The sequence below is a fragment of the Camelus ferus genome, chromosome 10, assembly GCF_009834535.1.
Source record: "Camelus ferus isolate YT-003-E chromosome 10, BCGSAC_Cfer_1.0, whole genome shotgun sequence".
In the NCBI taxonomy this organism is placed as follows: domain Eukaryota; kingdom Metazoa; phylum Chordata; class Mammalia; order Artiodactyla; family Camelidae; genus Camelus; species Camelus ferus.
In genome coordinates this window covers 7,393,814-7,419,996 of record NC_045705.1, presented here as the reverse complement: position 1 = coordinate 7,419,996, position 26,183 = coordinate 7,393,814, and the positions used below count along the sequence as shown (strand labels likewise).

Here is a 26,183-nt window from a genome sequence, read left to right as displayed (position 1 = left end):
ATGTTACATCGTTGCAGAACTCTGAATTCATAACTGATTTCCCATCAGAAAAGGCAATCCCAGTCAATCGAAGGTTCGACTCCTTCTCTGGCACTTTCACTGGGCAATTGTAAGGATTTAGAAGGGCGGTCAGTATATGAGAGCTGCAGCGATGCCTCACTCCCCCACCCTCAGCTAGGCCAAATGGGAGACACCTTTCTGAGTGCTCATCTTTAAGATCAGATATACACAAGAGTAACTTAAAGAAGGAGGTGGGGGGGGGGGGACATCAGGAGACTAGCCTGATTTATGCCAAGGGCTGATATACAGAGTACTGACGGGTAGACTTGGCAAGGTAGAGGGAGTGGGGTGAGGTTCCTAATATGTGACTGAGGAGCTTGGCTTTAAACTAAGGAGGAAATGTACAAATTTATGTTTTGGTCATAACAAACCATCCATTCGCTGGCTGCCTTCCCTCTCAAGAACTTTTAGAGATGGGAGAATTCTAAACCAAATATAGAATCCACTTGAGTTTCATGGACCTAATGTTAGAAGCAAAAAATTCACACTTTAAAGTGTCTGATTATATAGCTCTGAAAAAGACCACTTTCTGGTTCAAGAGGTTAGTGCTTTGGATTGAACTCTCATGGGCCCTGGTCAACCAATAATTCTGTCACACCTTAAACAAGTGTTCAGTGACTCGAAGATAAATCAGAACTGCCTGCGTTACAGCCTTCTCCTGCCCTCTCCCATAACCTTCAAATCGGAAAAAGAAGAAAATTATAGCCAGGAGGTACTTTCATTTGCCAAACTCCAAACATTAGCAAGACAGAGTTGCTGAAGACATTTTGTGAAACACTAAATGCCATTTGTTCTCCCAGTCTCTGGAGAAGGGATTACTTAAAACCACTCCAGGCATGGAACAATAAAGTTGTCTCCAACGATTCGATTGCGACCCTGTCTCAGGTGCCATTTGCATCAGGAGACTAGAGGTGGGTGGGCACCCGATAAAGGGAGATGGACATACGAATCCCCCAATTTCTGCCTCTGCCTGAGCATGCAGACCTGTGTGGGTTCAGAGTTCTGAAAGATGAAGACAAGGCTATCTTTGTACAGTCTACTGGCTAAATTATAAACACCCGATCAACAAACTCAATCTACCATTTTGTAGCCGAAAGCCAAGGTGTCCGCCATTTCCAAGACTGGAATGTCCCAGGCAGCATATCCTATAGTAAATCTTCCTATGTTTGACACAGGGGGAGGATGACAAGCAGATTTAAAAAAAAAAAATCATGACTACTATTTTCATTCAGGATGCTTTGGCTGATAAACTTAAGAACTGCTTCATTTCCAATCCCTCCCTTCTTTACGGCTTTAGTGATGAATACCAGAGATTTGGCCAATTTGAAATGAGAACACACATGTGTACCATCTACTATGAATGGCAGAGTTCAAACTACTCCCTCCCAGTTGAGAATACTTAGCAACATACTGGATGAGACAATAAGAATAGAAAAACCTAGACATATGTACAAACATCCAAATGAAAATTGTTTCTTGAAATTATCAAGAAGCAACTCATTAATTTTCTTTACTTCCTACAGAGAAAGTTCACTAACCAAGCTGGAAATACAGTTCTGTCACATAGTTATTCTTTGTTTTTTGACCCAAAAGCAACATTACTCAGCTTGACTGTTTTCAAAAATAATGCAGACAGGATGAATATTACAGCATTGGTAATAATCCACACAGTGTGCTGAAAGCACGGAAGACAGTCCCCAGAGAAAAACTCCGTAACTGTGTTGAACAACAGCACCGTGATTCCAATGGGTCCAACCCTTCCAAAGGTGATTGCTTCCAAGAGAGCAACACTGAGCTGACTACAGAGCTCTGGTACACTCGCTCACAACTCAGACACAGGACACTTCAGAGTCACACATCATAGAACTGTTGAGCTGGAAGGGACAATATGGTTCAATCTACAAGGTTGGGATAAAGCTTTGAATGGCTAACTACTGTCTGCCTGTACTGAAGCGGCCTTTAGCTTGAAATGTGACCACCATTTCTACCACTTTTGAAGGGCCTTCTTGGAGAGATGAAAATTATCGTGCAGTCGTAAGTGTCATATGCACTGGGAAAAGTAAACAATTATCTAAGGCACTGGGAGATGTTTGTTGATTTGGCCTTTAGCACCCATTGGTGTGCTTGGGTCCTAGAAGCTGGTATGGGGACTGAGGTGGGAAGTACGGTGCACAGTTGTTAATACAAACAGTAGAGCTGAAAACAAGACAAGGGATGCTGGAGGTGGCAGGAAGGCTCCCAAAGAAGGGCTGACGGGGGCACCAAAAGATGTATTTCCTTTTGTAAATAGTTTATTTTGGTTAGTTTCACAGTGTTCACCCTCAGGAAGGTCAAGGGTCACACAGATATTTGTTGATTCTTTTCTTTAAGGCCCTGAAGGTAACTTGAGATTTGACTGTCTCTATGTGTCCCCCTCCAAAAGAAACTTAATCTGCTACATAGATTATGTAAATATGGATCGACATGATACGAAAAATTCCTTTTGAAAATTTCATAATGATCGACAAATAGTCATCCAGTTCCCAACCAATCCTACTTGTGAGCTGTATTGCTTAGTGGCCGAAAGCACAACCTTCAGATTCAACCATCAGAATCCCAGCTCAGTGTCTATTCTCTGTGTGACTTTGGAAAAATTACTGAACTTCTCTGTGCCTCAACTGCCTCATCTATAGGATGAGAATAGTGGTAATTCCTTTATATGCGTAAATTGAGATACCGCACGTAAGGGAGACAGAAGTCATGCCAGTTTGAGAGTAAACAGTCAACAAATGCTAACTTATTAGTATCTCATTATTTATTATTTCCACATTTATGGGCAGAAGTCTGGGCCCAAGAAAGGTAAATCACTACCCACTCACCACACTGCTGGACAGAATTAAGGATCCTTTTCTTTTATTCCTCTAATACTGTTAAAATTTGAGACTTATTCCAATAGGTCTCCTACATAAAAGTAACGCCTGCTAAAAAAATATCCTGGTACCATATATGGCTCTTCCCATGATAATCACAATAACAGCCAACTTTATGCTAGATTCTGATCTGAGAAATATATCATTTCATTCTCAAAAAAATCCTAGGGTATATATTATCACCCTCATCTACAGGTGAGGAGACCGAGGCCTGGAGAGGCTCACTGATTTGCTTGCGGTCACACAGCTAATGAGTGTCAGGATTTAGCCACATCAACATGGCTACATGTAACATCAGAAAGCAGTTCCACAATCCTGTTTGTGTTTAAATGATCCTGACTTATGTTAAAAACGGAACTTTGTAGAACACATACAATGACTTTACTCCAAGCCCATTCTTCGTAATTTATGATTTAAAACAAACAAACACACACACACACACACTTCTTAAGTGGATAAGAGCCGCCAGTTTTACCTGGTGCACAGCTCTTGAATCCTGGTGAGTCTAGCTTTCTCCTGGCATCCGTCTAGGGCAAAGGTTTGCTTGGCCACAGTGTGTGGTGCTTATGTGCTCTTTTCTGGGCAGTAGCCATGAAAACGACTCTAGGGATGTGACTGCAATGAGGCTGTGTGCTGCCGCACTGCCCTGATGTATTGGTTTGACATGTAACATACCATCTTTGCCCTTGGACCCTAACACAGACCCATCAGATTACATTCACAAAGCAATATTCAACCTCCCTCCCTCCTTCCTCCCCTCCTTTCCTTCCTTCCTTCCTTGCTTCCTTTCTTCACTTATTCCAGGAAGAATTTTTCTTTTCAAGTTCCCTAGGGATCAGTGCTTACTCACTAGTATGTGCTCTGGAGACAGAGAACTATCTCTTCCTACAATTACTGTTTCGGGCAGGATAAAACCTCTGCTTTCTGTTAACCACAGGATATATGGTAACCACAGATTTTGTTTTTCTGTTTGTAGTCATGATGGTTTCACCCTTTAACACTTAATTCAGGCATTACTTTCTCCAGAAGCCTTCCCTCATTTCCCCTTGCTCAGTACACACCCAGCCTTGGTACTCCGTATCATTATCCTTTCCACTCAGCATCAGAATGATAGTTTTGAAAGCCTGTCTCCCCCTCCAGACTGTACTCGCAGACAGAGAACACATCTTATTCAAGGTGGACAGGCAACCCTCATGCACCAGCATGGAGTCACAGCAGGATCTATTATGATGGGTTGGGCACTCCGACATTTCGGTTGGTTGGTGTGTGTAGAGACTAGTCATTAAATACTCTTAATACCATGTCTGGCCTTATTTCAATGCTCAGCATAGTCACAACATCATGCAGGCGGTAAGTACTCAAAACATGCATGCCGACCTAATGCCTGGTTTGTTGACTGAATGAGTCAACACTGGGCCTGGGCATATCAGAATATCGTCGACAACCCCACATGTCACTAGAGGCGTGGATTAGAAGGCCACATCCGCCATAAGCAAGAGCCTTTGGTCACTCCGGATCCTGAGGACAGTTACGCTCTACCGGGAAATACCAGCCCTTGCCTTCGGATGCCTCAGGTGAACCAGGCGTCCTGAGGTCTCCAGGGGAACCCGTCAGGACCACCGCTGTCTTTGTGGTCCTGATTCTGTCCTGACACAAACGAACAGTAACCACAGCATCACGACCAAGCTACGTGGTCTGCGGGTGCTGTGTGTGCAGGAGCCCGGCACTTACCTGGCGGTGTTGTTGGGAGACTTGATACCCCAGCCCTGCGAGGGGCTGATTCTGCATTTTCTGAAGCAGGATCTTTTGCTGAAGCGGCAAGGGGGACCTCAGCAAAGGCTGGCTCGGGAGAGGCTGGGCGGGCTGCGGCGGCGGCGGCGGCGGCGGCGGCTGAGCCGGGATGGAGCTCGGCGGCTGCGGCTGCGGCTGCGGCTGCGGCTGAGCCGGGATGGAGCTCGGCGGCGGCTGCGGCTGCGGCTGCGGCTGGGTGTAGTGCAGGAGGGAAGGCTTGCTCTGGGAAGGCAAAACCGAAGGCATCGGCTGGCTGGCTTGATCTGAGTTAAAATGAAACAGCGGCTTGGTGTTGCCATGCCGGGGCTCCAGCGCCGTGTGCGGGCTGCTCATGAAGCTCCGACTGAGATCCTGAGGCTTGGGCTGCAGGAGCACGTCCAGCGGCCCTCCCTGGGCCGACGCGCTGGCCTTGTACATGTAGTTAGCCATGACCTTGGGCTGGCCGCCGCCGCCCGCTACCCCCGGAAGCGGGGAGCTCTGCGGGCTGAATGGCTGCTGGCCGAAAGAAGGGCTGGGGATTTTCTCCTGCCCGAAGGGACCCGGGGACGGCCCGGCGGACGAGGGCAGGGCCGGCCAGTTGCTCGACTGCTGCTGCTGCTGCTGCATCCGGACATGCTGCTGCCGATTGGCGGCAATCTGTTTGAGCTGTTGGGCGTGGGACACCTCCTGCCAGCTCGGCAAGGCCCGGCTGGCCCCTGCGGCTGTCTGCGGCTGAGCCTGGCTCTGAGGGACCGAGGGGATGGGGGAGGAGGTGGAGAGGGCCGAGGCGGCCATGGAGAACGCGGGACCCGCCGATGAGGGCCTCAACTGAGGAGAGCCCGAGGGGCCCTGGGTCAGGCCAGGCGAGTATTCGCTTTTGATCACTGCCTTCTCCACGGACAAGGACGGCCTGGGCGTGCTCCTCTGGCTCTGCTGACCCAGGTCCAGGTTAAATGGGTCGTCCTGCTTAATGGTGGCATTGATCATGTTCTCCAGCTCCAGGTCACTCATGGGAGGCACGGAGATGTTGGTCAGCTCATTGAACAGCTCCTGCAGCTCAGGGTCCATCAGCTGCTCTCCAGAATCGTCCCCGTACCTGTTGTTAGAAAACATATTCTCCTGGGCCATCTGGCCGTCCATGTGCTTACTGCAAGAGAGCGTCTCCCCCGGTTCCTTCTTCACCTCCTTCAAGGCCATGCTGAACAGACCGTTTCCAGGAGAGGGTGCGTGCGGTGGCAGCGTGGCAGGCTTCCTCAGCGGGGCTTGGCTCATGGGCAAGGTCCCTGCCATCATCTGACTTTGTCCATTATTTACTTGAAGGCCTCCTTGTCCTGCAGCGAGGTTTTCCCCGACACGGATTCTTTTGATATCAAGGAATGAGCTGTCGACAAAGCCATTGGGCCTCTTGCTGTTGGCAGGAGACAGGCTGACGACCTGTTTTCTTTTCAAGGAACCCTGGAGCTGAAAGACAGAGGGGAAAGCAAAAAGCAAAACGTGAGCTCTTAACCCAGATATACGTTTGGTCAAAAGAGGCAAGATATTAGAATGTTTCTTCCATTTACACACAGGATGAATTCAAAACGAAAAAGGTACAAATGAAGCATTGTCTGGAATATAATGAAACTTACAGTAACACAAACAGAACAAAGTGTTTCTGGAGGGGCAGGTCCATTAAGGGTGAGAGGTCATAGTGGTTCCCACGATTGGTACTTTGGTCAATGGATGAAGACTCCATCATACGTTATCAGGAGTTACCGATAATACCTACGATCAATCACCAAAGTGGTGGTGTTTTCTGGAGCAGACCAGACTGTCCCACACGCATGCACACACAACCCTTACGGCCACCGGCCACTGGAATGAGCACGGTGTTGACAAAGATGGGAAACACTGAAGAGTCTAAGGCTGAGGCACTTTCCAGTTTCTTTTCTCACAGATCCAACCCCTTCAGCGCTATTCTCCTCTATATAAGTAATTGGAATAGTTTATATGTCCAAGGAGATAGCTTCTCTGTTGTTTACTTATTTTTCTTCCTATGATTCTGTGACTCTACAGTCAAGCCTGTGTAGCAACATGGGGTGGGTGCACAGAAGCCACGGTGAGATTATCGTTGACACTCTAAGCAGAGATTTTCCGGGATATTCATTTTTTACATGACCTGTCTCTAAATCTCTTAACCAAAATCAAGGTGTAGAAAGGCAGTATCACAAGGTGGTTAAGAATTCAGGCTCTGCACTGTTTCCAACAGCCAAAACATGGGCGCAACCTACATGCCCATCAATGGATGACTGGATAAAGAAGCCGTGGTATATTTATACAATGGAATACAACTCAGCCACAAAAATGAAAATAATTCCATTTGCAGCAAAATGGATGGACCTGGAGACTGTCATTCTAAGTGAAGAAAGCCACAAAGAGAAAGAAAAATACCATATGATATCACATATATGTGGAATCTAAAAAAAGAAAGAAAAGAGACAAATGAACTTATTTACAAAACAGAAACAGACTCACAGACACAGAAAACAAACTTGTGGTTACCAGAGAGGAAAGCAGGTTGGAAGGGATAAATTGGGAGTTTGAGATGTGCAGATCCTAACCACTATATATAAAACAGATAAACAAGTTTCTTCTGTACAGCACAGGGAACTATTTCAGTATCTTGTAGTAACCTATAATGAAGAAGAATATGAAAAGGAATATATGTATGTATATGTATGACTGAAACATTATGCTGTTCACCAGAAACTGACACAACATTGTAAACTGACTATATTTCAATAAAAAAAAAAATTAAAAAAAATTCAGGCTCTGGAGCCAGCTAAGCTGAGCTCAAATTCCAATTCTGTCTCTGAGTGTTAAGTGATGCTGGCACTTTACTTATCTGAGCCTCAATTTCCTTATCTGGAAAATGGGGACAACAGCACTTAATTCATAGAAAGAAATGAGATATGAAAGTTCAACACAGGGCTTATTGAAGTAAGAACTCAACAAATTTATAAACTCAAGTTGTATAAACTGTAAAAAAAATATGACTTACTACATTCTCAAAGAGGAGTGCCTCTGTGAACAGCAACAGGAACAGCAAAATATTAAAGCACTTCATTGGTTGGCTCAGTGATTAGACTGTTCTATTAACATTAGACATTATAGAGAAAGCCTTAAGGACCATACAGTCACACCAGTAAGTTAGTAAGAAACAGAAAACTTTCATCCACTGATCTTTAGAATAGACAGCCCATAAATAAACCCACAGACCTACGGTCAATTCATCTTCGACAAGGGAGGCAAGAACATATAATGGAGCAAAGACGGTGTCTTTAGCAAACAGTGTTGGGAAAACTGGACAGCCGCGTGTAAATCAGTGAAGTTAGAACACTCCCTCACACCATACACAAACATAAACTCAAAATGCCTTAAAGACTCAAACGTAAGACAAGACACTATAAACCTCCTAGAAGAAAACATAGGCAAAACATTCTGTGACATAAAGCTTAGCAGTGTTCTCCTAGAGCAGTCTACCCAGGCAATAGAAATAGAAGCAAAAATAAACAAATGGGACCTACTTAAACTTTTAAGCTTTTGCACAGCAAAGGAAACTATAAGCAAAACAAAAAGACAACCTATGGAATGAGAGAAAATATTTGCAAAAGATGTGACTGACAAGGGCTTAACTCTTCACCACTGATCTTGAGATCCTCGTTGCTTGGCCTCTAAAGTGAGAGGCTGTATCTATCAAAGTGTGGCTTTCCCAGTGCAGCTGACCCACTTAAATTATTTAATGTCTGCTCAGGATAACTGTAAATCACCGGAGGCAGAAGGATACTTCCCAGATATAAAATCCTGTCACTTCTCTTGTCCTCTCTTTTCTCTTACCATCACTCCCCCACCCTCCTCAAGATTTTTAGGTAACCTAATTAGAAAATGAAATTGATGTAATTGAGAACCTATTAAATGCCAAATATTTAAAATATGGTCACTTTATTTTCCTTAGTCTTACAACAACCCCTTTAGAAATGTGTTATTTTATAGATAAAGAACCCAAGGCTCAGGGAGGCTAAGTAACGTGGCCAGTGTCATACAGCTAGTAAGTGGTGGGCCTGGGCTTTAACTCAAGGTCACGTAGTTCTAAAGCCTGTATCATTTCCACTATGTGACGTCGGAGTCAGCTTGTTTAGGGCTAGGGTCCGCCCAGCATGAAGAGGGAGGGGGCACTGAGCACAGAGACAGCCTGGATCTCTGGTCACATGATGAGGAAACTGGGAATGGCCAGGACGCAGTGTGGGGCTGAATGTGAACAGTGTTTCTTGTCAAGCGGTCCATCCATACCTGTTTCTGCAATCCCTTACCTGTGGTTTTGCCCCTTTACAAGTGTGTGTAGTTACGGTGGATGGACCATATTGGTATGACCAGTTTTTACCTTTTACCATCGCTAATTGGTAATCAGAAAAAAGGAACCTGACCCAAGCTGGACCAATCATTCCTTCCATGAGAATTCTGGAACTGGAGAAAGTGAGACTAGACTCTTTTAGGTGGCTGCACAGTCATTTACAAAACATGTGAGGTGTTGTTCCATTAAGCCAACCAGAGCCACAGAGGAAGTAAGTCTGTAGAAAGAGAGAGAATGTTACAGAGAGGAAAGACACAAGTTTTGATAGCATTTGAGGGCCTGCTTTCAATCCTAGGTCAGCTCTGCTTCTCTCTTTATTTCCCTTCATATACTGTAGAATCTTCATAATAAAGTCTCCTTTTTGCTTAAGCTAATAGGAGTTGGACTTCTGTTACTTTCTACCAAGAGCCCTAACTAAGACTCATGAGATTTAACATTTGGTGATAAGCAATTTGCAGCACGAGGTCGGGTATACTTTGGACCTGGGTGGGAAGCCTTTCTCCCCACTGTCTTTGCTGCCTCTCCACACTTCACTGACTCCTAATCCTGTCTATTCACTGAGGTAGGCCAGCATCCTCACAGATCACTGTCACCAACTGAAAGTAGCTATCGTCCGTCCTCGTGAGGTCAGCCAGAGCATAGACCAAAGACGGTCGGTCAGCCGTGTCACCTGAAGAGTGGCCACGCCGATTTATTTCAGCATCAGCTACATTGGAAGATTTTTTCAAAACTAGCAAAGAGCAAACAAATGAAAACATTCTTTTCTCCAGAAGAGAGTTTGTGTTATTGTCTTTGATTTATTTTCCACTGCTCTGGGAGAAAAACCCAAAAAACAAAAAAAACCTGTTCTGCCAGATTCTCCTTCGCTCAGGCCACTCCCTGGCAGTTCAGCACATACTCTGGGAAGCAGCACGCGCATGTTCTCTAAGCCACCAGGATCGGAGCGGCAGTAAGAGAATTAGCCGTGGCTGGAGCAGCAGTAGCATAGTCATAATAATAATAATAATAATAATAATAATAATAATAATAATAATAGCAACAGAGTTATTTATTGAGGGTTTGCACACTAGGCATTGCGCTAAGCTCTCTGTGTGGACAACCTCATTGAATTCTACCAAAACTACTCTAAGAATCCTCACCACCACAACTCCATAAGGTTGATAGTATTTCTACCCTCTCCCCTCCCTTTTACAGATGAGAAAAAGGTTTAGAGATTAAGTCTTCAAGATCACACGAATACTAAACAATAAAGCCAGGAATCAAACCAAGCCTTCCCCCTGCAGGGCCTGTGCTGTACAGTAAATGGCATCCCAGGCCCTGTCAGGGGTTGATGGTGCCCACACACCGGTTTTAAGGAGGCCCCGATCTAGTCCTGACTCTGGTATTAACCTGCTTTGCTATTTTAGGAAGTTACTTCTCTTCTATGGACTGTAGTTCCCTCTTTTATAAATAGGATTATCTCTGAGAACTCCTTCCTGCCGGAAGCCAGAAAATAACAGTCACTGAGGGAGAGAGAATTGTTTTTTAGGCACAGGTATCATGGTCTAAGGTCACCCCCAAGCCTAGCCGGAGGGATGCTGAAGATGGGAGACCGAAGTCAGCCTGAGTGACACGTGGAAGACACCCCCGAGGACAAAAGAGATTCCATTAGGACTTCACGAGGCATGACACTTTACCAAGAAAATTCTGGCGATGGCCTGGGTCCTGCCTTGTAGACACTTCTAATCAAACTTACATCACCAAGGCTCAATGAATGCACAAACGTAGTAGGCACCAAGCTACAACATGGCACAGTCTAAATGATTCTCAAAGTTCAGCCTTTGCTTTGAAGGATTCTCTTTGCTGGACTAAAATTTCTCCATCAGATAGATGGCTTTGAATTATAGTACAGAGTCTCTAAAAGTTCTCTGGCAAAACGCAAATTAAGAGTAGAGAAGGAACACAGATAGTTATCACATGAATACTTCAGTGAGACGTATGGTTTATTAGAAAAAGTCAGTGCCACCTTACCAAGACAAGAAGAGTCCTAAGGGAATGAACCTCAGTCAGAGGCATGAAGACGTGGGTTACAACTGAGAAGCATGGTGGCTGGCCTAGGGAGGGTGGGAGTTCAGTGCAGACCTTCTGGGTGGCTGGGGAGGGCAGGAGAGGGAAAGGTAGAAGTATCAGGGCGGTGGATGTCCTGAAGGCCAGAGGGGCCAGATTGCTTCCAGAAAGCAGTTAATAACATTGAAAGGCTAGAGGAAAGGATCTCCAAAACCAATCTCTCAGCCAGGGCTGACTGACCTGTTAGGCCTGGGAGGCCCAGGGCCCAGGGCCCACGGTGATCTTAGGGGCCCATGAAAATGTTTGAATTTAATTTAAGATGAAAAAAAAAAGCAAGAGTGCCCCAGTGTTCACAACAGCACTGTTTACAGTAGCCAGGACATGGAAACTAAATGTCTATTGACACATGACTGGATAAAGAAGATGTGGTATATATACACAATGGAATACTACTCAGCCATAAAAAAGAATGAAATAATGCCATTTGCAGCAACTTGGATAGATCTAGAGATTATCATATTAAGTGAAGTAAGTCAGAAAGAGAAAGACAAATATCATATGATATCACTTATATGTGGAATCCAAAAAAAAAGATACAAATTTTAGTTACAAGCCAGAAATAGACTCACAGACATAGAAAACAAACCTATGGTTACTAAAGGGTAAAGGGTGGAGGAAGGGATAAATTGGGAGATTGGGATTAATAGGTATGTATTATGATATGTAAAATAGATAAACAAGGACCTACTGTATAGCACAGGGAATTATATTCAATTTCTCATAATGAGCTGTAATGGGAAAGAATCTAAAAAAAGTATGTATATGTATAACTGAATCACTTTGCTCTACACCTGGAATTAACACTGTACATCAACCATGCCTTAATAAAAAATAAGAATTAAAAAAAAAACAAAAGCAAGGGTGCCTAAGGCCTCCCAGAGGCTCTCACCTCAGAACCACTATGTTTTAAGACAGATGCTCTTAACACAAGAGCTGTACGGAGTCTCATTTAATCTTCTCCCAGCTCTCTGAACATGTGCTCTGACCCGCGTTTGGTCAGTGAAGAAACGGCAGCTCCTGACATGAAGATTACACAGGGAATGCTATGGGGGCAGGATGCCAACCCGGGTCTCCTTCCAAAGTCCTCCTCCTTAATCACCAACCGCACCGAGCTCCTTTCGGTTTTCAATTTGCCACCTGCTGACACTGTTCTCAACACAGCGGACCCAGAGAGCCAGGACAAAAGGGTGACAGAATGAAGACGTATGGCAGCACGGGGCATGCACAGGGGGGCACTGGGGACTCGTGGGAGTGGGTGGCGGGAGAGGACGCTGACATCACCGGCTGGCGGTTGGTGGCGAAAGCTCAGGACATCACCTCGGAGGCTCCAGTACAGGAAAGGGAAGAGACAGAGGGTCACTGGGGCAGTCAAAAAGATTTACTGCGATAATCCTAGGCTTACACTGTACAGCACAGGGAACTATATTCAATATCTTGCAGTAACTTACGGTGAAAAAGAATATGAAAAGGAATATATGTATGTTCATGTATGACTGGGGCATTGCGCTGTGCACCAGAAATAAACACATTGTAAGGTGACTATACTTTAATAAAACATATATATATATATACAAAACTAAAACAAAAAATTTACTGCACACATGGAGAGGACTGAACCATTCCCTACCAAATCATCCCTGGCCTGAGAGAAAATATACAGATGATGAAGCCTGGAAAGGCTTCACATGAGTGCTACAGGTCAATATTTACACTTTTTCCATCACCCTGACGGACTCAGAAGCACTTTTGGTTTTGTACGATAAACCTGCACCCCCAAATCATTATGTTTAATTTCTGAGGTGATGCGTAGAATATCATCATCTTACTAGCCGTCCGAGGAAAGGACTTCTTTGGGGGAAGGACTTCAGCACAGCAAGCCGAGTCTGGTGCACACCACACAGGGCCCACTGTGCTCTCCTTCGCTGAGATCCAGCGGACTGTCCCTCTTCAACCTCGCCCTTGTCCTGATCCTTCTATTTGAACACCTCGATGCTATTTGAGGTCTGCGGTCTTTACTGGGGGAAGGCGGAGGCCTGCTCAGGGCAGGGTGCGGACCCAGCGGCCTGCCCGCCCCAAGGACTGCGGGTGGAGGTGCCGAGAAGCATACGGACGAGGGAGATCCAACAACACAGTGGAGTCCGGGCTGGAGTCCCCGGGTAAACGCTCCTTAAACAGCTGTGCTCGACTCTTCCAAAGGACTCGAAACATAAACTTCCCAGAGGGATTTAAGAACGCCATTATTGCACAATCCTCTAGTTTCCCTTTCTTTCCCTGCCCCCTCTCTCTTTCTGCAAAATAAATGCATTCTTTGTCTCCTGTGCTGCCCTGGAAACAGGGAATGTGCCACACAAAGGTAACAATTCAGTCCATAGGTCTTTTTTTTTTTTTTTTTCTCAAGTAGACTGCTGTCTTTCTCAACAAGAAATAAACACAAGAACCAAATTCACTACTGTCTGGATACCAAGGGAATACCTTGGTTGCATCGTCTATAAACTTTCCTCAGTCCATTTCACTCATGGCTGATTAGAGACAGGATGGAGGACAGGTCAGAGGAGAAAGAGGACCCCCCCAACCCCAATAACTTATGACTCTTGACTTGATCCTTGAAGTAAAAATCTTTGGGATCCTGGAACACTAAATCCCAGCTCATCACAGTACTTGGAGGTAAGAGTGATTCTTCCCCGGCTCTCCTGCCCCCAGATAAACTAGGTGAAGGCTTTGGCTGAAGACATCAAATAGCTCCCACTTCTTAGCTGGCCCTCGCAGAGTTCTGAGCTGCTCCGTGTTGCTTCCCTGTATTGCGAGGTATTGTATCACGTCCATATAGGAATTGGATTTGCCCAACTAGATCTTAAGCTCTCTGATCGTGGGCTCTCTATGTCTTATACTTGGTTGGCTCCTTTCAGTGCCAACCACGATGCTGGGCTAATACAGGTGTTCAAATAGTAGTTGGTTGGATGATCTCAGTACTTGGGAAGCTGGACCCCTTCTAACTACTGAGCAGTAAAACAATGGTAAGAAGGAGGCTGTGGCAAATATTTTCATACCCAACTCATCAGCAATTTAGTGTTTCCACTAGAGTTTTGCTCGAGTGATCACTTTCTTCTGAACCCTGAAGTCAGAGGCATTGTGAAGCCCTGAGGACTGGAAGCACCCTGACATCCACACAAACCAGAACTGAAAAGGGAGGGGTGTGTGAAGCTTTGGGATGGACTCCAGGTGGTACGGAGCCCCCGAAGGGATTCCAAAGCCGGCTGCAATTCTAAGTGCCAACTTGACTCAATGCCCTGTGTGAACAAAACCACTGCAGCTGAAAGGAAGTTGAGCATATTTCCTGTATGATTTTCAGTAACTTCTACTTTTAATCCTTCAGGAGAAAGTGTGATTTTTTTGAGAGGGAGCAGGGAGGAAGGTATTAGAGAAGGCATCTTTGATCTACCTATCTGGAAAATGTGTGCCATAACTTTGTTCCATAAGGCCTGGACTCTAAGAAATGTGACTACTTAAGTCAACAAAATAGCTATTTTTTTAAGATGAAACCAAAAACAAAGTTTTATATAGAAGCAAGAGCACTGCAAATTCAGGGTCTTTGTAGAGAAGACAAGTCAACACACTGTCCTTCTAAAGACACGAGATGCCCAAATGTCCCACATTCAGAAGTTCTTTAATGCCCTCCTGCCTCCTGCCTCTCGTCAGGGCTGACTTGCAGAAGAGTGACTAGAAGAGCTGGAATTTGCCTCAGAAACACACTCATCGTTACAAGGCGGAGGGAGGGCATGTCATTGCAGCTTGCTCTCCTTCCCCTTGGAGAATGTTCCAAGTTTATCATCAACTCACAAAACACCCACTGAAGGGAACAGGAAGAGAACCAGTGCAACACTGCCTCAGAGAGGTAGACATCCTGTTCTCCTCTGTTTTTTTTTAAATTGAAATGTAGTTGATTTACAATGTTGTGTTAGTTTCAGGTGTACAGCAAAGTGATTCAGATGTGTGTGTGTGTGTGTGTGTGTTCTTTTTGAGATTCTTTTCCACTATAGGCTATTATAAGATACTGAATATTGTTCCCCATGCTATACAGTAGGTCCTCGTTGGTTATCTATTTTATATACAGTATTTTTTACACAGAAATGTATATATAGCTGCTAATTCCAAACTCCTAATCTATCCCTCCCCACCTTTCCCCTTTGGTAACCGTAAGTTTGTTCTCTCTGTCTGTGAGCCTCTTTCTGTTTTGTAAATAAGTTCACTTGTGTCATTTTTTGGATTCTACACGTAAGTGATATCATATGACATTTTAGACATCCTGTTTTATTGAAGTGAACAGGAAGCTGCGGAATCTTGAAGGAGCATGAAATTCACCTTCCAGTAAACCTGGGATGTGAATGCTGCTCTCCGCCTATTCCCTGAACTTGAACCGCTCACTGAAAGATGGGGCTTCAGGGGGACCAGGAGCCATGGGAGCGAAGGACCAGTAGTGTCTTGGCTCGGAGCAGCGCGCCGTCCCCGGTGGCCCTTTTTCAGTAGAAGAGGCAGAATTGAGCCTAAACCCGTGGGACGCTTCCCGCTGACATCCTGACCATCATGTGCCGCGCGTGTGCTAGACAAAGGCAAAATGAAGACAGCAAAACGGGCTTTTCCTCATCAGTACAATGGCATTTGTTTACTCATTCATTCAACAGGTTTTTATTTGGCACCAAGTATGCATTCTGTGAGGCTGTGGGTGTCTCAGCGTGGTTGTGAGGACCTGGTGGTTAACGCTCATACAAAGCCTGGAAAAGTGGTCTTAGGACACACAGCTCAGTAGATGTTGGAACTGATCGAAACAAACAAACAAAAGAATGCGCCAGCCTTCTGAAGCAAAGCAGGAAGGAACAGGGCAAAGAGATGCTTGTTCTGCAGAAGTACACATGGGGCTGCAGCTGCAGAGGGGAGCAGACTTTGCTTGGAAAGACAGGAAGGGAATCCCTCTCCCTTCCAAGGACGCGCCCCCCCAGATATGTAAATAATGACGTCTTACGATGTTCTGCTACACTGCTAGGGACAGTGTAAACAAAACTTGTCTAACAGCAGGGGGATGCTTAAGTTAAATTAGCAAGTTCAAAGTCGAAGTATTTCCCCACATAGTCGACCCCCTTAAACAGCGTCACTCCAGGTCCCCTCGATGGTAACCCGTGTGATTACCCTGATGACTCCCTCCTCGGTCATCCTGACTAGTTGCTGCCATTGTCATAAAGCAGGGCTCTGCAGGGCCATCTCTCAGAGATGGACACTCCGTGTTTAACAGAAAAATGAACAGACTAGTCTATTAAAGCCTGAAAGACCCAACTGCTTTGTGCGTGAAACACTTTAATCATGATCCACGTTTTGCCCAAAATATATCGAAGTGAATCCAAAGTGCCTGCTGTATCTAAAAGGTTGGTAATTCTCCTGAAATCTCCAACCGTCCTCCTCGGTGGAATGTACACTGTAGTAAGTATCATTGATCAAATGGCTCCTCTGCCCCCCACTTACGATGCTGGAGGGCCCAGCCTGGGAGCTGAGACACTAAGGGGCCTCGCTCAAGGTCAGTCCATCTGCTCTGTGAGGCCTTCCCCTCCTACTTCCCCCCGTGTTCTTTCTTCCTGCTTAATGATTAGAGCACTTCTTGTCTAGTATTGTTTTTGGTAATGGATTCAGGTCTGTGAGCTTTTCACTTCCACGTGATTCCAAGAAGTCAGGGGAAGAGAGAGCCCTCGTGCATCTCATGAACTGCACGGCCCCGGCCCAGCATGAGCTCAGACTGGTGGATGATTTGACTTCCTGGGCAGTCGGTGGTCTGGGAGCCTTAGATGAGTCAGTTTATGGGACAAGTCTGTGATTCTCGGTCATGGGCCATGCACCACGCCCCCTTCATAAACCACAGGGCTGCTGCTTGGCAACTCTTTGTCCCAGTGCAGAGCTGCCAGGCCCTGGGGCAGGGCTGAAAGGTGTGGGAGAAGCAGGGACCTTCTGAGGGCTTGCTCTTCTCTCCTTCTGCAGGAGGGAACTGGAGTTATTCCAAGACGTTGGCCAACGTGAGTATCAGGAAAGGCCAGATGGCAGAGAGAGTGCCCCAGTGCCATTCCAGGGCTGCCGATGCATGATTTGGGGTTGGAGCACGGGTACAGAAAGAGCTCCCATCGTTTTGTAAAATAACATAAAGCCCAGCCACTCCTAATTCCATGAAGCTTTTCTCCTTCACCTGATCTGACTTAAATAGGTGCTGAAGGTCCCTATCCTTCCCAGCCTCGTTCATCTCTGACCACATTCTTTTTTTTTTTTAATAGAGGTGCTGGGGATTGAACCCAGGACCTCATGCATGCTAAGCAAGTGCTCTACCACTGAGATATGACCTCCCCTCTCTCACCACATTCTTCCTTCTTCCTCTGGCCCCCACTGCTTTACACACAAGGAGGGACTGAGAATCCTTCAACCACATTCTGAGAATCTGACCCTATATTTTGCCTTCCCCCACTCCAACCGGCTCCCCACATAGCCAACGCCCATCTCAGTGTCTTCTCTTCATAGCAATAAAAGGGATCTCCGTTTCACACCCAAGCTCCGGCTGTATCTCTTTCTAAAAAATTCCCCAAACACCAAAGGTGATTTCAGCTTCAGGTCTTTTGCATATACTGTTTCCTTGAACTAGAACTCTCTCTACCTCTTCCCACTCTTACAGTAGCCAGCTCCTTCCTTTCCTTCAGCGTGACCCCAGCAGACGCTTTCCATGACCACCTACCTAAAATACACTCAGGGCTGCCTTCCATCTCAACCTCTTGATTGTTTCCTTTATGGTACTTATTACAAGTTCCAAATACTGGTATTCATTTGCTTCCAGTTTTTAAATCAGCCTCCCATGTTGTAAAAGAAGCCCTGGAGAACATGAAAATGAATACATGTACGTTCATGCATGACTGAAGCATTGTGCTGTACACCAGAAACTGACACAACTGTAAACTGACTATACTTCAATTAAAAAAAATGTATATATATACAATTAAAAACAAACCAAAAAAAGCCCTGGAGAGGGAGACATGGGCCACGTCTGTCTTGTTGTCCACTGTAACTCACCTCTGGTATAACCCAAAGAAACATGAGATCAAAAAGATTATTTTGAGCAAACAAAAATGTCTAGAAGGAAACACTGCAAGATTCTGAAGTACTTTCTGTTGGTGGGAAGCTGATTTCTTTTCCAATATGCTCATATGCCTGTGTTTTCTAACTTTTTCTATATAGAACATGTATGATCTATAGAATTAAGATTGAAGAGAACATGTTATCCAACCTGTCTGCTCTTCCTGATTGACCACCCTTCCCTGAGAACCTGGTAGAGGGTGGGACATCCTGTTTCCCCAAGCCCCAGCAGACTGGATCAAGGTGGACATCTGACTCAAGCTGAACCAAGTCAATGCTTTTCTAGTAATCAGAAATTGAAGTCCTTCTTAGCGTTCTCTATGTACGCTTAGAATGAGAGAGACGTAGGGCCGCCTGTATTGGAATCATTCTCGGCCATGTACAGTGAGAGTCAGAGAAAGCAAGTCTACAGAGATGGGAGAATGAAACTGATGCTCAGGGAAAAGGCAGGATGAGAAACCACACTGAAAGAGAGAGGGAGGGAGGAAGGAGCAGGGAAGAGACAGGGACAGGGACAGCGACAGGGACAGGGACCGAGATTCCTGAAGCTTTCCAATTCCTGGTTCCAGCCCTTTGGGAGATCCAGTTATATTCTCTATAATTGTGATACCCTATAACCTTCCAATAAATCTCCCACACACACACATATATACCTACACCTTTTTTTTTTCTTGTGATACTTTAAGAGGGCTCCTGTTACAACAAGCAATTCTCAACTAAAACAAAGATGTAATAAAGCTAATAATTACGTTCAAATGAGAGTTTTCAAAAAGTAAATGCACATTTTCCTTGATTGATTAAAACTGAAAAGCTGAGCAGAGGCTAAAGGCACACATTTATTTTGGTTTCTCTTTCCACCTTCCACGTGTGGTCATTAACCCAGCTCTTCCACAGCTTTTATGAAAGGAGAGCATTATGAATTCAGAACGAGGGCAGCTGTTCCCTGACAGCAGCGTTCTAACAGGGTTCCCATTGTCTTCACATAGCTCTCCACAGCATAGCCAGGGGAGGTCCAGAGATGGTATCTCCACCAATTCTCCCCTCAATGCACAAGAGCATCCTGAAAATGAAACTTGCAGCTGAATCATGTTTAGACAACCCCAGGTCTGCAGCGTGTTAACTGGTTAGGGGATGCAGTCACCTGGAGACAGAGGTGGGAGGGATGAGCAGACCTTTTAAGAGGTCCCTGCAATTTCAGGCTCACCTTTACCTCCATTACCAAGGAATGTTAAGCAGCATTTAGAAGGTAGTTTGGCAAAGTACCTGAAAGCACCAAGCAGCGCCTTTGATGTTTTTGGCATTGATGTCATCGTTCTTTTGAAACTTTTGAAGAAACGTTTTTCTAGTAGCAACTCTATCTAGGTTCAATACAGAGTGTTGATGTGTGTTTTCTCTGGTCGAACGTTAGCCCGAGTAACTCTGAACCATATAGAGAGATACTCCTTTACAGGGACTTCTGCTTTCATTCCAGCCTATGTTTAATTTCACATCAAAGACACATCTCAGGGGAAACTGCTTAACCAGCTCTATGAAACATGAAGAGGTTTACAGAGATGTTTGGTTATAATTGAAAAAAACAAAACCCAAACCTACACTTCAGGCAATTTAAGCCTTTCACGCCCGGAAATGAGAATCCGTAATGGCAGACAGGCAACAACATCCTTTGCTTTCCATGAAGGTCTGAACGCAGACTTTTTCAAGCAGGAATGAAAATCCCACTCTTTGCCATACCTTTATGGGAAATGGTTCTTGATGATTTAAATGACATTAAAAGGAGGACAATAAAGCTTTTCTATTGTTTGCAGTTTGACTGCTCTTTGAAGCACTGTCCATACAATGCCCTCACTCTGATCTCACTTGCTCAGCCCAGTAATTAGAAGACTGAGATGAATTCCCCACCTGACAGCTTCTGATTCTTCATGTGTGGCCATATCCTTTGAAGATGGGAAATAAACCCACCTAGACTGGAAAATAAAACCTGAAACAAGTCAAAATGGTGAATCAGAGGTAATTCTCTGTCAAAGCAGCAGGCTGAGCTGAGAGCCTTTTCCCAGATGATGAGAACCTGTGTCTCCCAGGACATGCTTACGTTCTTCTTGAAACTTATCTTTAAACAGGAATACGTTACGGTTCCTTTCTGCGAGTTTGTTTCATGATAAATCAACATTCATCATTTTTTTTTTTTAAATGAGAGCAGAATATACTAACCTGGGCCTTGGGCTAACCGCTAACTGACTGCTCCCTGATGAAAATAAAACAGAACAAAACAAAAAACCAATACCCACCCCACTATGAACAGCCATAGGGTAATCAGACAAGTCAAAGAGCCCACTTTGCGCCATTTTGCAAAGAAAACTGTTTCCTGTGTTGCTTGAGTCTGCTTAAAATATTAAGAGCTCAGTCTTAACTCAGAAAGCTCCCAATTCTCAAAAATACTCCTGCTGTGTATTTCATTTGTCTTTTAGGTGCAACGCAGGACAGATTTGAACTGAGAAAGCTCACCTTCTGCAACCTTGAAAATTGCTTTTAATCCACAGTGTCAGCAGGACTGGTGCTTCGGGGACTTGAGCCCTTACCCTGAAACACACATTTCTTTGCTGTTCCTGGCTCTCAGTTTATATCCTGTATCTATGACTTAGATTTCTAGAGGGTAAAATACTTCCGTATCCATGACCAGTTCTCCGCATCTGTCATGTCTCCATAGACGCCATTCCAATCTCCAACTGGGATTTCTCTTTCTCTTCAACCAGTGTATTTCGTTCACCGTCTTCAAATCCCTGCTCAGAACTCACTCGTCCCTAAGTGTGATCACTGCTCTATTATTTTGTGCCCCAGGAAGCCGCTCTCTCCGTGATTTGCTTTCCTTGCGTACATAAGGCTTTTGGCTTATCACTGTTATTACGCCTTTCTCAGTGTCCCTGGCAAGACTGTAAACACCGTTGTGTGCCTTCTAATGTCTTCTGAGGCAATATAGCGTAGTGGTTAAGAGCCTGAACTTTGGCATCCGCGACCTGGGTTGCAGTCCTGGCTCTGACCCCTGCGAGGTATTTTGGGTAGTTCACTTCACCTCTCTGAGCCTCCACTTCCTTCTCTGTATAATGGAGATAATAGTTCCAACTCAGTCACTGTAGTGAGTCTCAGATGAGATCACGTGTATGCAGTCTGTATTCAAAATGTGGCAAATAATTAAGGCTTGATAAATTATCAGCTGTAATTCTTATTTAGTCTTCTGGGTCTCTGACAAAACTTGGGTGAGGGTTCAGCACACAGCAGAAAAGAGGAGGAGCAAACAGCATTCACCGAGTGACTAGTTAATAGAAAGCATTTTGCATACATCAGCGCACTGAGTCCCCGCTTCCCTACTTCTGTCGCTGTGAGCTTGGGCAAGTTACCTAACTTCTGCACCTCGATTTTCTCATCTACAACATATATATAATAATTATACTTACAAAGCTGATGCAAAGATTAAGTGAATTCACGTAGAGGGCTTACAACAGTCCCTGACACACAGAAAATGGCCAATAATACCACCTATTATTATTACTATAATTAAATCCTTACACCCACCTTGAGAGGAGATATGAGAAGCCTCACTACACAGATGAGGAAAATGAGGCTGCGAAAGTTCAAGCAACGTGACTAAGGCTGCGCAGCTAATCACTGAACCAGATTTGCCTGACTGAAAATCCACGCTCTTTGTGAAATGCGTTCACCGGAGGAAACTTTCATTTCATGCTGGGGAATTATTCCAGGGAAGCACTAGAGACACAATGAGGTCCTCAGGGAACTGTCCATCATGAAGGCTGAGACGAGGCAGGCCTGCGGGGTGGGTAAGAGCTGAGGCTTACTGAGAGGCAGGGGAGGGTCTCTCTGGCTTAGACACCTCGCCAGAGAAGGGCGGGGCTTAATTGTGAAGCCCATGGGTCGGCATCAAAGGACAGGAGTGACATGGTCTGAATGTATTTAAGAGAAAATATCCTCACAACCAAATATTTGTGGGTGGATTGGAGTTGGGAAAGCATGAGCCAGAAGCGAGAACATCTCAGCACTCAGTAAGGGACAGTGAGAACCGGACTTCAGCTAAAGTGGTGGCAGTGGAAATGGAGGTGATGGGAAAGAGCTTAGGAGCCAGAAGCCAGATGAACATTGTGGTTAATTCCATGTGAGGGATGGGAGCAATGGAAAGGAACTAGGGCCAAATCCAGATTCCCGGATTAGTGACTGAGAAGATGAGGAAGTCATCTGCTGGGAAAACGATTGCAGGGGAGGCAGCCTGTTTCATGATGGGGGCGGGGAGGCAAATGAGAGGTTCAGGTCTGCACTTGTTGAGCTGGAGACGCTGTGGGTCGTGTGAGTGCAGATGTCTCCCTGCTGGCTAGATATTCAGGGGTGTCGATCAGTAGAGAGCTTTTGGCTGTCTACTTAGCTTGGGTAGAAACACATATAAGCATTAGTTGAATGGAGTCTCACAACCACTCCAGACTCCAAAGAGAAGAGGGAGGGGAATGGAACTCCGGGGAACGTCGAAATTTAGGGAGACAGCGGGAGACGACGTGGGGGAGAGGAACAGCTGAAGGAAAGACAAAGAGAGCTTCAGGGAGGGAGGGCGCAGCCTCACCCAGCGACGCAGAGTCACCTGGGCCGAGAGCACCTGGTACTTGATGGTGGTTGGGGGAAGAGGTGAAATCACAATGGGTCGCGGACAGGACTGGAAGGTCACAGAAGGAGGCAAAGTGGGCGGGTCACTTTTCCTAAAAGCTTGATTGAAGGAAGGAGAGACAGCATAGCGGCTAGAGGGAGTTACCCTTATCATTTTGTGAAATCCTTCACAGCAGCTGGCACAGTGCTTTCTGCTTTGTAGGTACACAGTGAAACCTTCTGGAATGGATGATTCTGTCATCTTGCCTAACTCCATCACTTTATTTCATTCGTTTCCTTCCATATTTCCTCCTCTTCTCTGTACCAGTGATGGAGGTCGTGAGGCTGCATTTCCTTGTCCATAGACTAGGCAGAAGGCATCGAGCTTGCCTGTTTCTTCCTAGAGTAGTTAAACAGCTTGTACGTCACAGGATGTTCAGTGTGCACTCGAAGGCATTCGAGATAAGAGGGAGGCCAGTCCCCGAGAAACGTAGGTATCACTGAGAAATCAAGGTATGGATTTTGTGTCCGAATGATTAAGGATAGATAAGAACAACAACAAAGAAAGCTACCTAAAGGAAGACTTCAAAAGAGATGGATGGTGTGGGGCGGCTTCAGTGAAACTTCCAGTAGCGTAGATTTTCAGGAAATCTAAGGATACTAAAAGCCTATTTAAAATGATACCCTACTTGATCTGGAGAACCAAAGAGAGTTCAAAGCATTGGGATTGGGTCTAATCGCTCGTTAAATTAAGGTCACATATGGGAACTGCTTTTGCCCAGACAGTTTCGTGCTACCGAAGAAGAAGGATCTAATGAAGTTTGATCTCTGGATGCCTCTCATCATGTATTATCAAGCCTATCATTTTCTCCATCAAAGAAAACAGAGTCAGAAAATAGGGGGAGGTGGAGGGACAGAACAACCCAACAACCCTCGATCCTGCGATGCGTCCATTCAGATGGTTCCCCGTTATCTGTGTTCACCAAGCAAGCACACTTCATTTCATTTCTTGCTTTCGCTTCTCATCAAATTTTTTTTTAACTTTCAATATCATTTAGTAACATTCTTTTTTTTTTCTTCCCCTCCATGATATCTAGTGTCCCAGGTGCCTTTTTTCTTTCTCTTTATTACTTTTGGCAGCAGAAAGAGAGACTTTTTTTTCCCCCTCTCTCCCATTGACCTTTACCTATTCCTAGCAAATTCATTGCTTTATGGCAAGAGCTAACACGGTCATAGGCAGATGCAATTTTATCTTTGCACGTGGTCGGTCTGCGTGCATGCGTCTGTGGAGAGTGCTTCTATTGTTTGACTCCTTTTGACTCCACTCAGATCTCTCTAATCACGGTTTGGAATTCACCTGAATTTCCCTGCTGTGAGAGCTGACAAAGCTGACATCGAGTTGCTAAGACCACAGCTCTGCAAAGGAAATAGCACATCTTTATTGGTGGGACCCATGAAAAGATACGAATGTGAGGTTTTTAAGTAAGATGCTGCCTTGGCGTGACCTCTAGGTGCTTGAAGGCGACACGGCCCCACATGTTAGCCATCTCCTCCATAATTAAAGAAAGGCTTTGAAAAAGAATGAAACTGTTTGATTTTTACCCTGAAACATTATTCTGGGAATTCAGAGCCTACAGCTCACTATGTCCCAGCCAAAGCATGGAAATGGTTCATATAAATCTTTTCATGGGACTGAGAGAGCCTTCTAGCTTCTGCCTTCTCTGAGGGAGAAAATTTAATTTCTTAGGATTTCTTTATGTCTCCATTTTCAAGGTTAGTTTTTTTTTTTTTCCCCTACCTTAAAAGAAAAGTTGCTATAGCAACAACCACCGCTCATGGGGTTCCTCCTTGAGTACTTACCAAAGGCTGCTTGTTAAATTAACCAGTGGGTCCCTGTGCCACACGGAAGGCCAGGGAGCAACATAAGCATACCAGTTGGAAAAGATCAACTACGTGGTGAAAATAAACAATATTTCTGAAATGGAAGCAGAAGCATCCATTGATTGAATGGGGCACTCCACACAGGTGATGTCTGTGTCTCTGCAAACCAAGCCAACAGTGACATGGTGACCTCAAGCTTGAAGGGGCTTGAGGGAGGTGACAAAGAGGAAATGGGACTCAGGCCGTTGCCAAAGAGAGCCTGAGCTCTGGTGTGTGCTCAGAACTCAGCAGCCACGCTTGTGGTGTGCTTGGTGACCTGAAGCGGGGTCCTTCCTGAGAGCCTGGCCTTACGGCCGGCCACTCTCTAACCCTGGGTGACAGCAGGGTCCTGTGTCCATCCCCTCCCCTCTGCTGGGGGCAGCGGGACTGAAATACCCGACCCGCTGGATGTCCTTAACCTACCTTGAATGTCACCAGTAATGTCTGTGCTGCGATCCTTACAGTCTCTGAAGCACCAACGGGACATGGAAGCCATCCAGAGAACAGCTGGAACAGGAAGGGAGCTAGATATGACCCGAGACAGGGGGGCCTGGGCCAAATGTCAGGAAACCACACATCTTGTGAACAACAGGGGTCCCTGGGCAGAAGGAGAAAAGCAGGAACCTCTGGACTGATAAGAAATCATATATTTTGGGGTGACAAGTGTCCTGGAGGCCAACAAAGAAAGGTGGGAAAAGGCAGGAATCTCCAGTGTCTGAATGTAACCTCTTGCTGTTTATGTCCTCATGACAATAAAATGAGCCTTGCAGATCAGAAGTGCCCACCATGCACCAACGCCATGACACTTCCGATCCAGACTAAATAAGGACTGAAACCCGTCCTCCCCTGGGGAAGGTGGAGCTGGGAGTCAGAGAATACAACCCCAAACACCCCCTCCCCAGTGAATATGCTGCCCATTCATTTTTATATCCCATGTAACCAGCTTGCCAAAGAAACACAGGGCAGCCCCTCACCTGAGTCTGCCCACTCGCCCTCAAAAGAGTGTACTATCGCTTAATAAACCCTCACTTCACTTTGTAGACCTCCGTGTCTCATCTCTGAATTCTCTCTGCAACGAGACCAAAACCTAATTTCCGGCAGCAGAACCAGAAGGAGACCGTTCTTCCACACTTCTCTCCCCTCTGTGACCCTACTTCCCAGGCCAGAGGGAGGCCTCTGACCCCCCACTCCCGTCCCAAGTGCACCCGAGACCACGGGTTTGACACCTGTTGCACAGT

At 45.5% G+C, this 26,183-nt stretch overlaps 1 protein-coding gene across 2 annotated transcripts in view; it reads right to left on the bottom strand.

Annotated features, from left to right (window-relative positions):
- MAML2 (mastermind like transcriptional coactivator 2) overlaps window positions 1-26,183 on the bottom strand; it is a 342,622-nt gene that overhangs the window by 103,944 nt on the left and 212,495 nt on the right. For both annotated transcript variants that reach the window (XM_014560729.2, XM_032488286.1), the window contains exon 2: window positions 4,701-6,200. In XM_014560729.2, coding sequence (XP_014416215.2) covers window positions 4,701-6,200 — 1,500 coding nt within the window. The remainder of the gene's footprint in view (window positions 1-4,700; window positions 6,201-26,183) is intronic.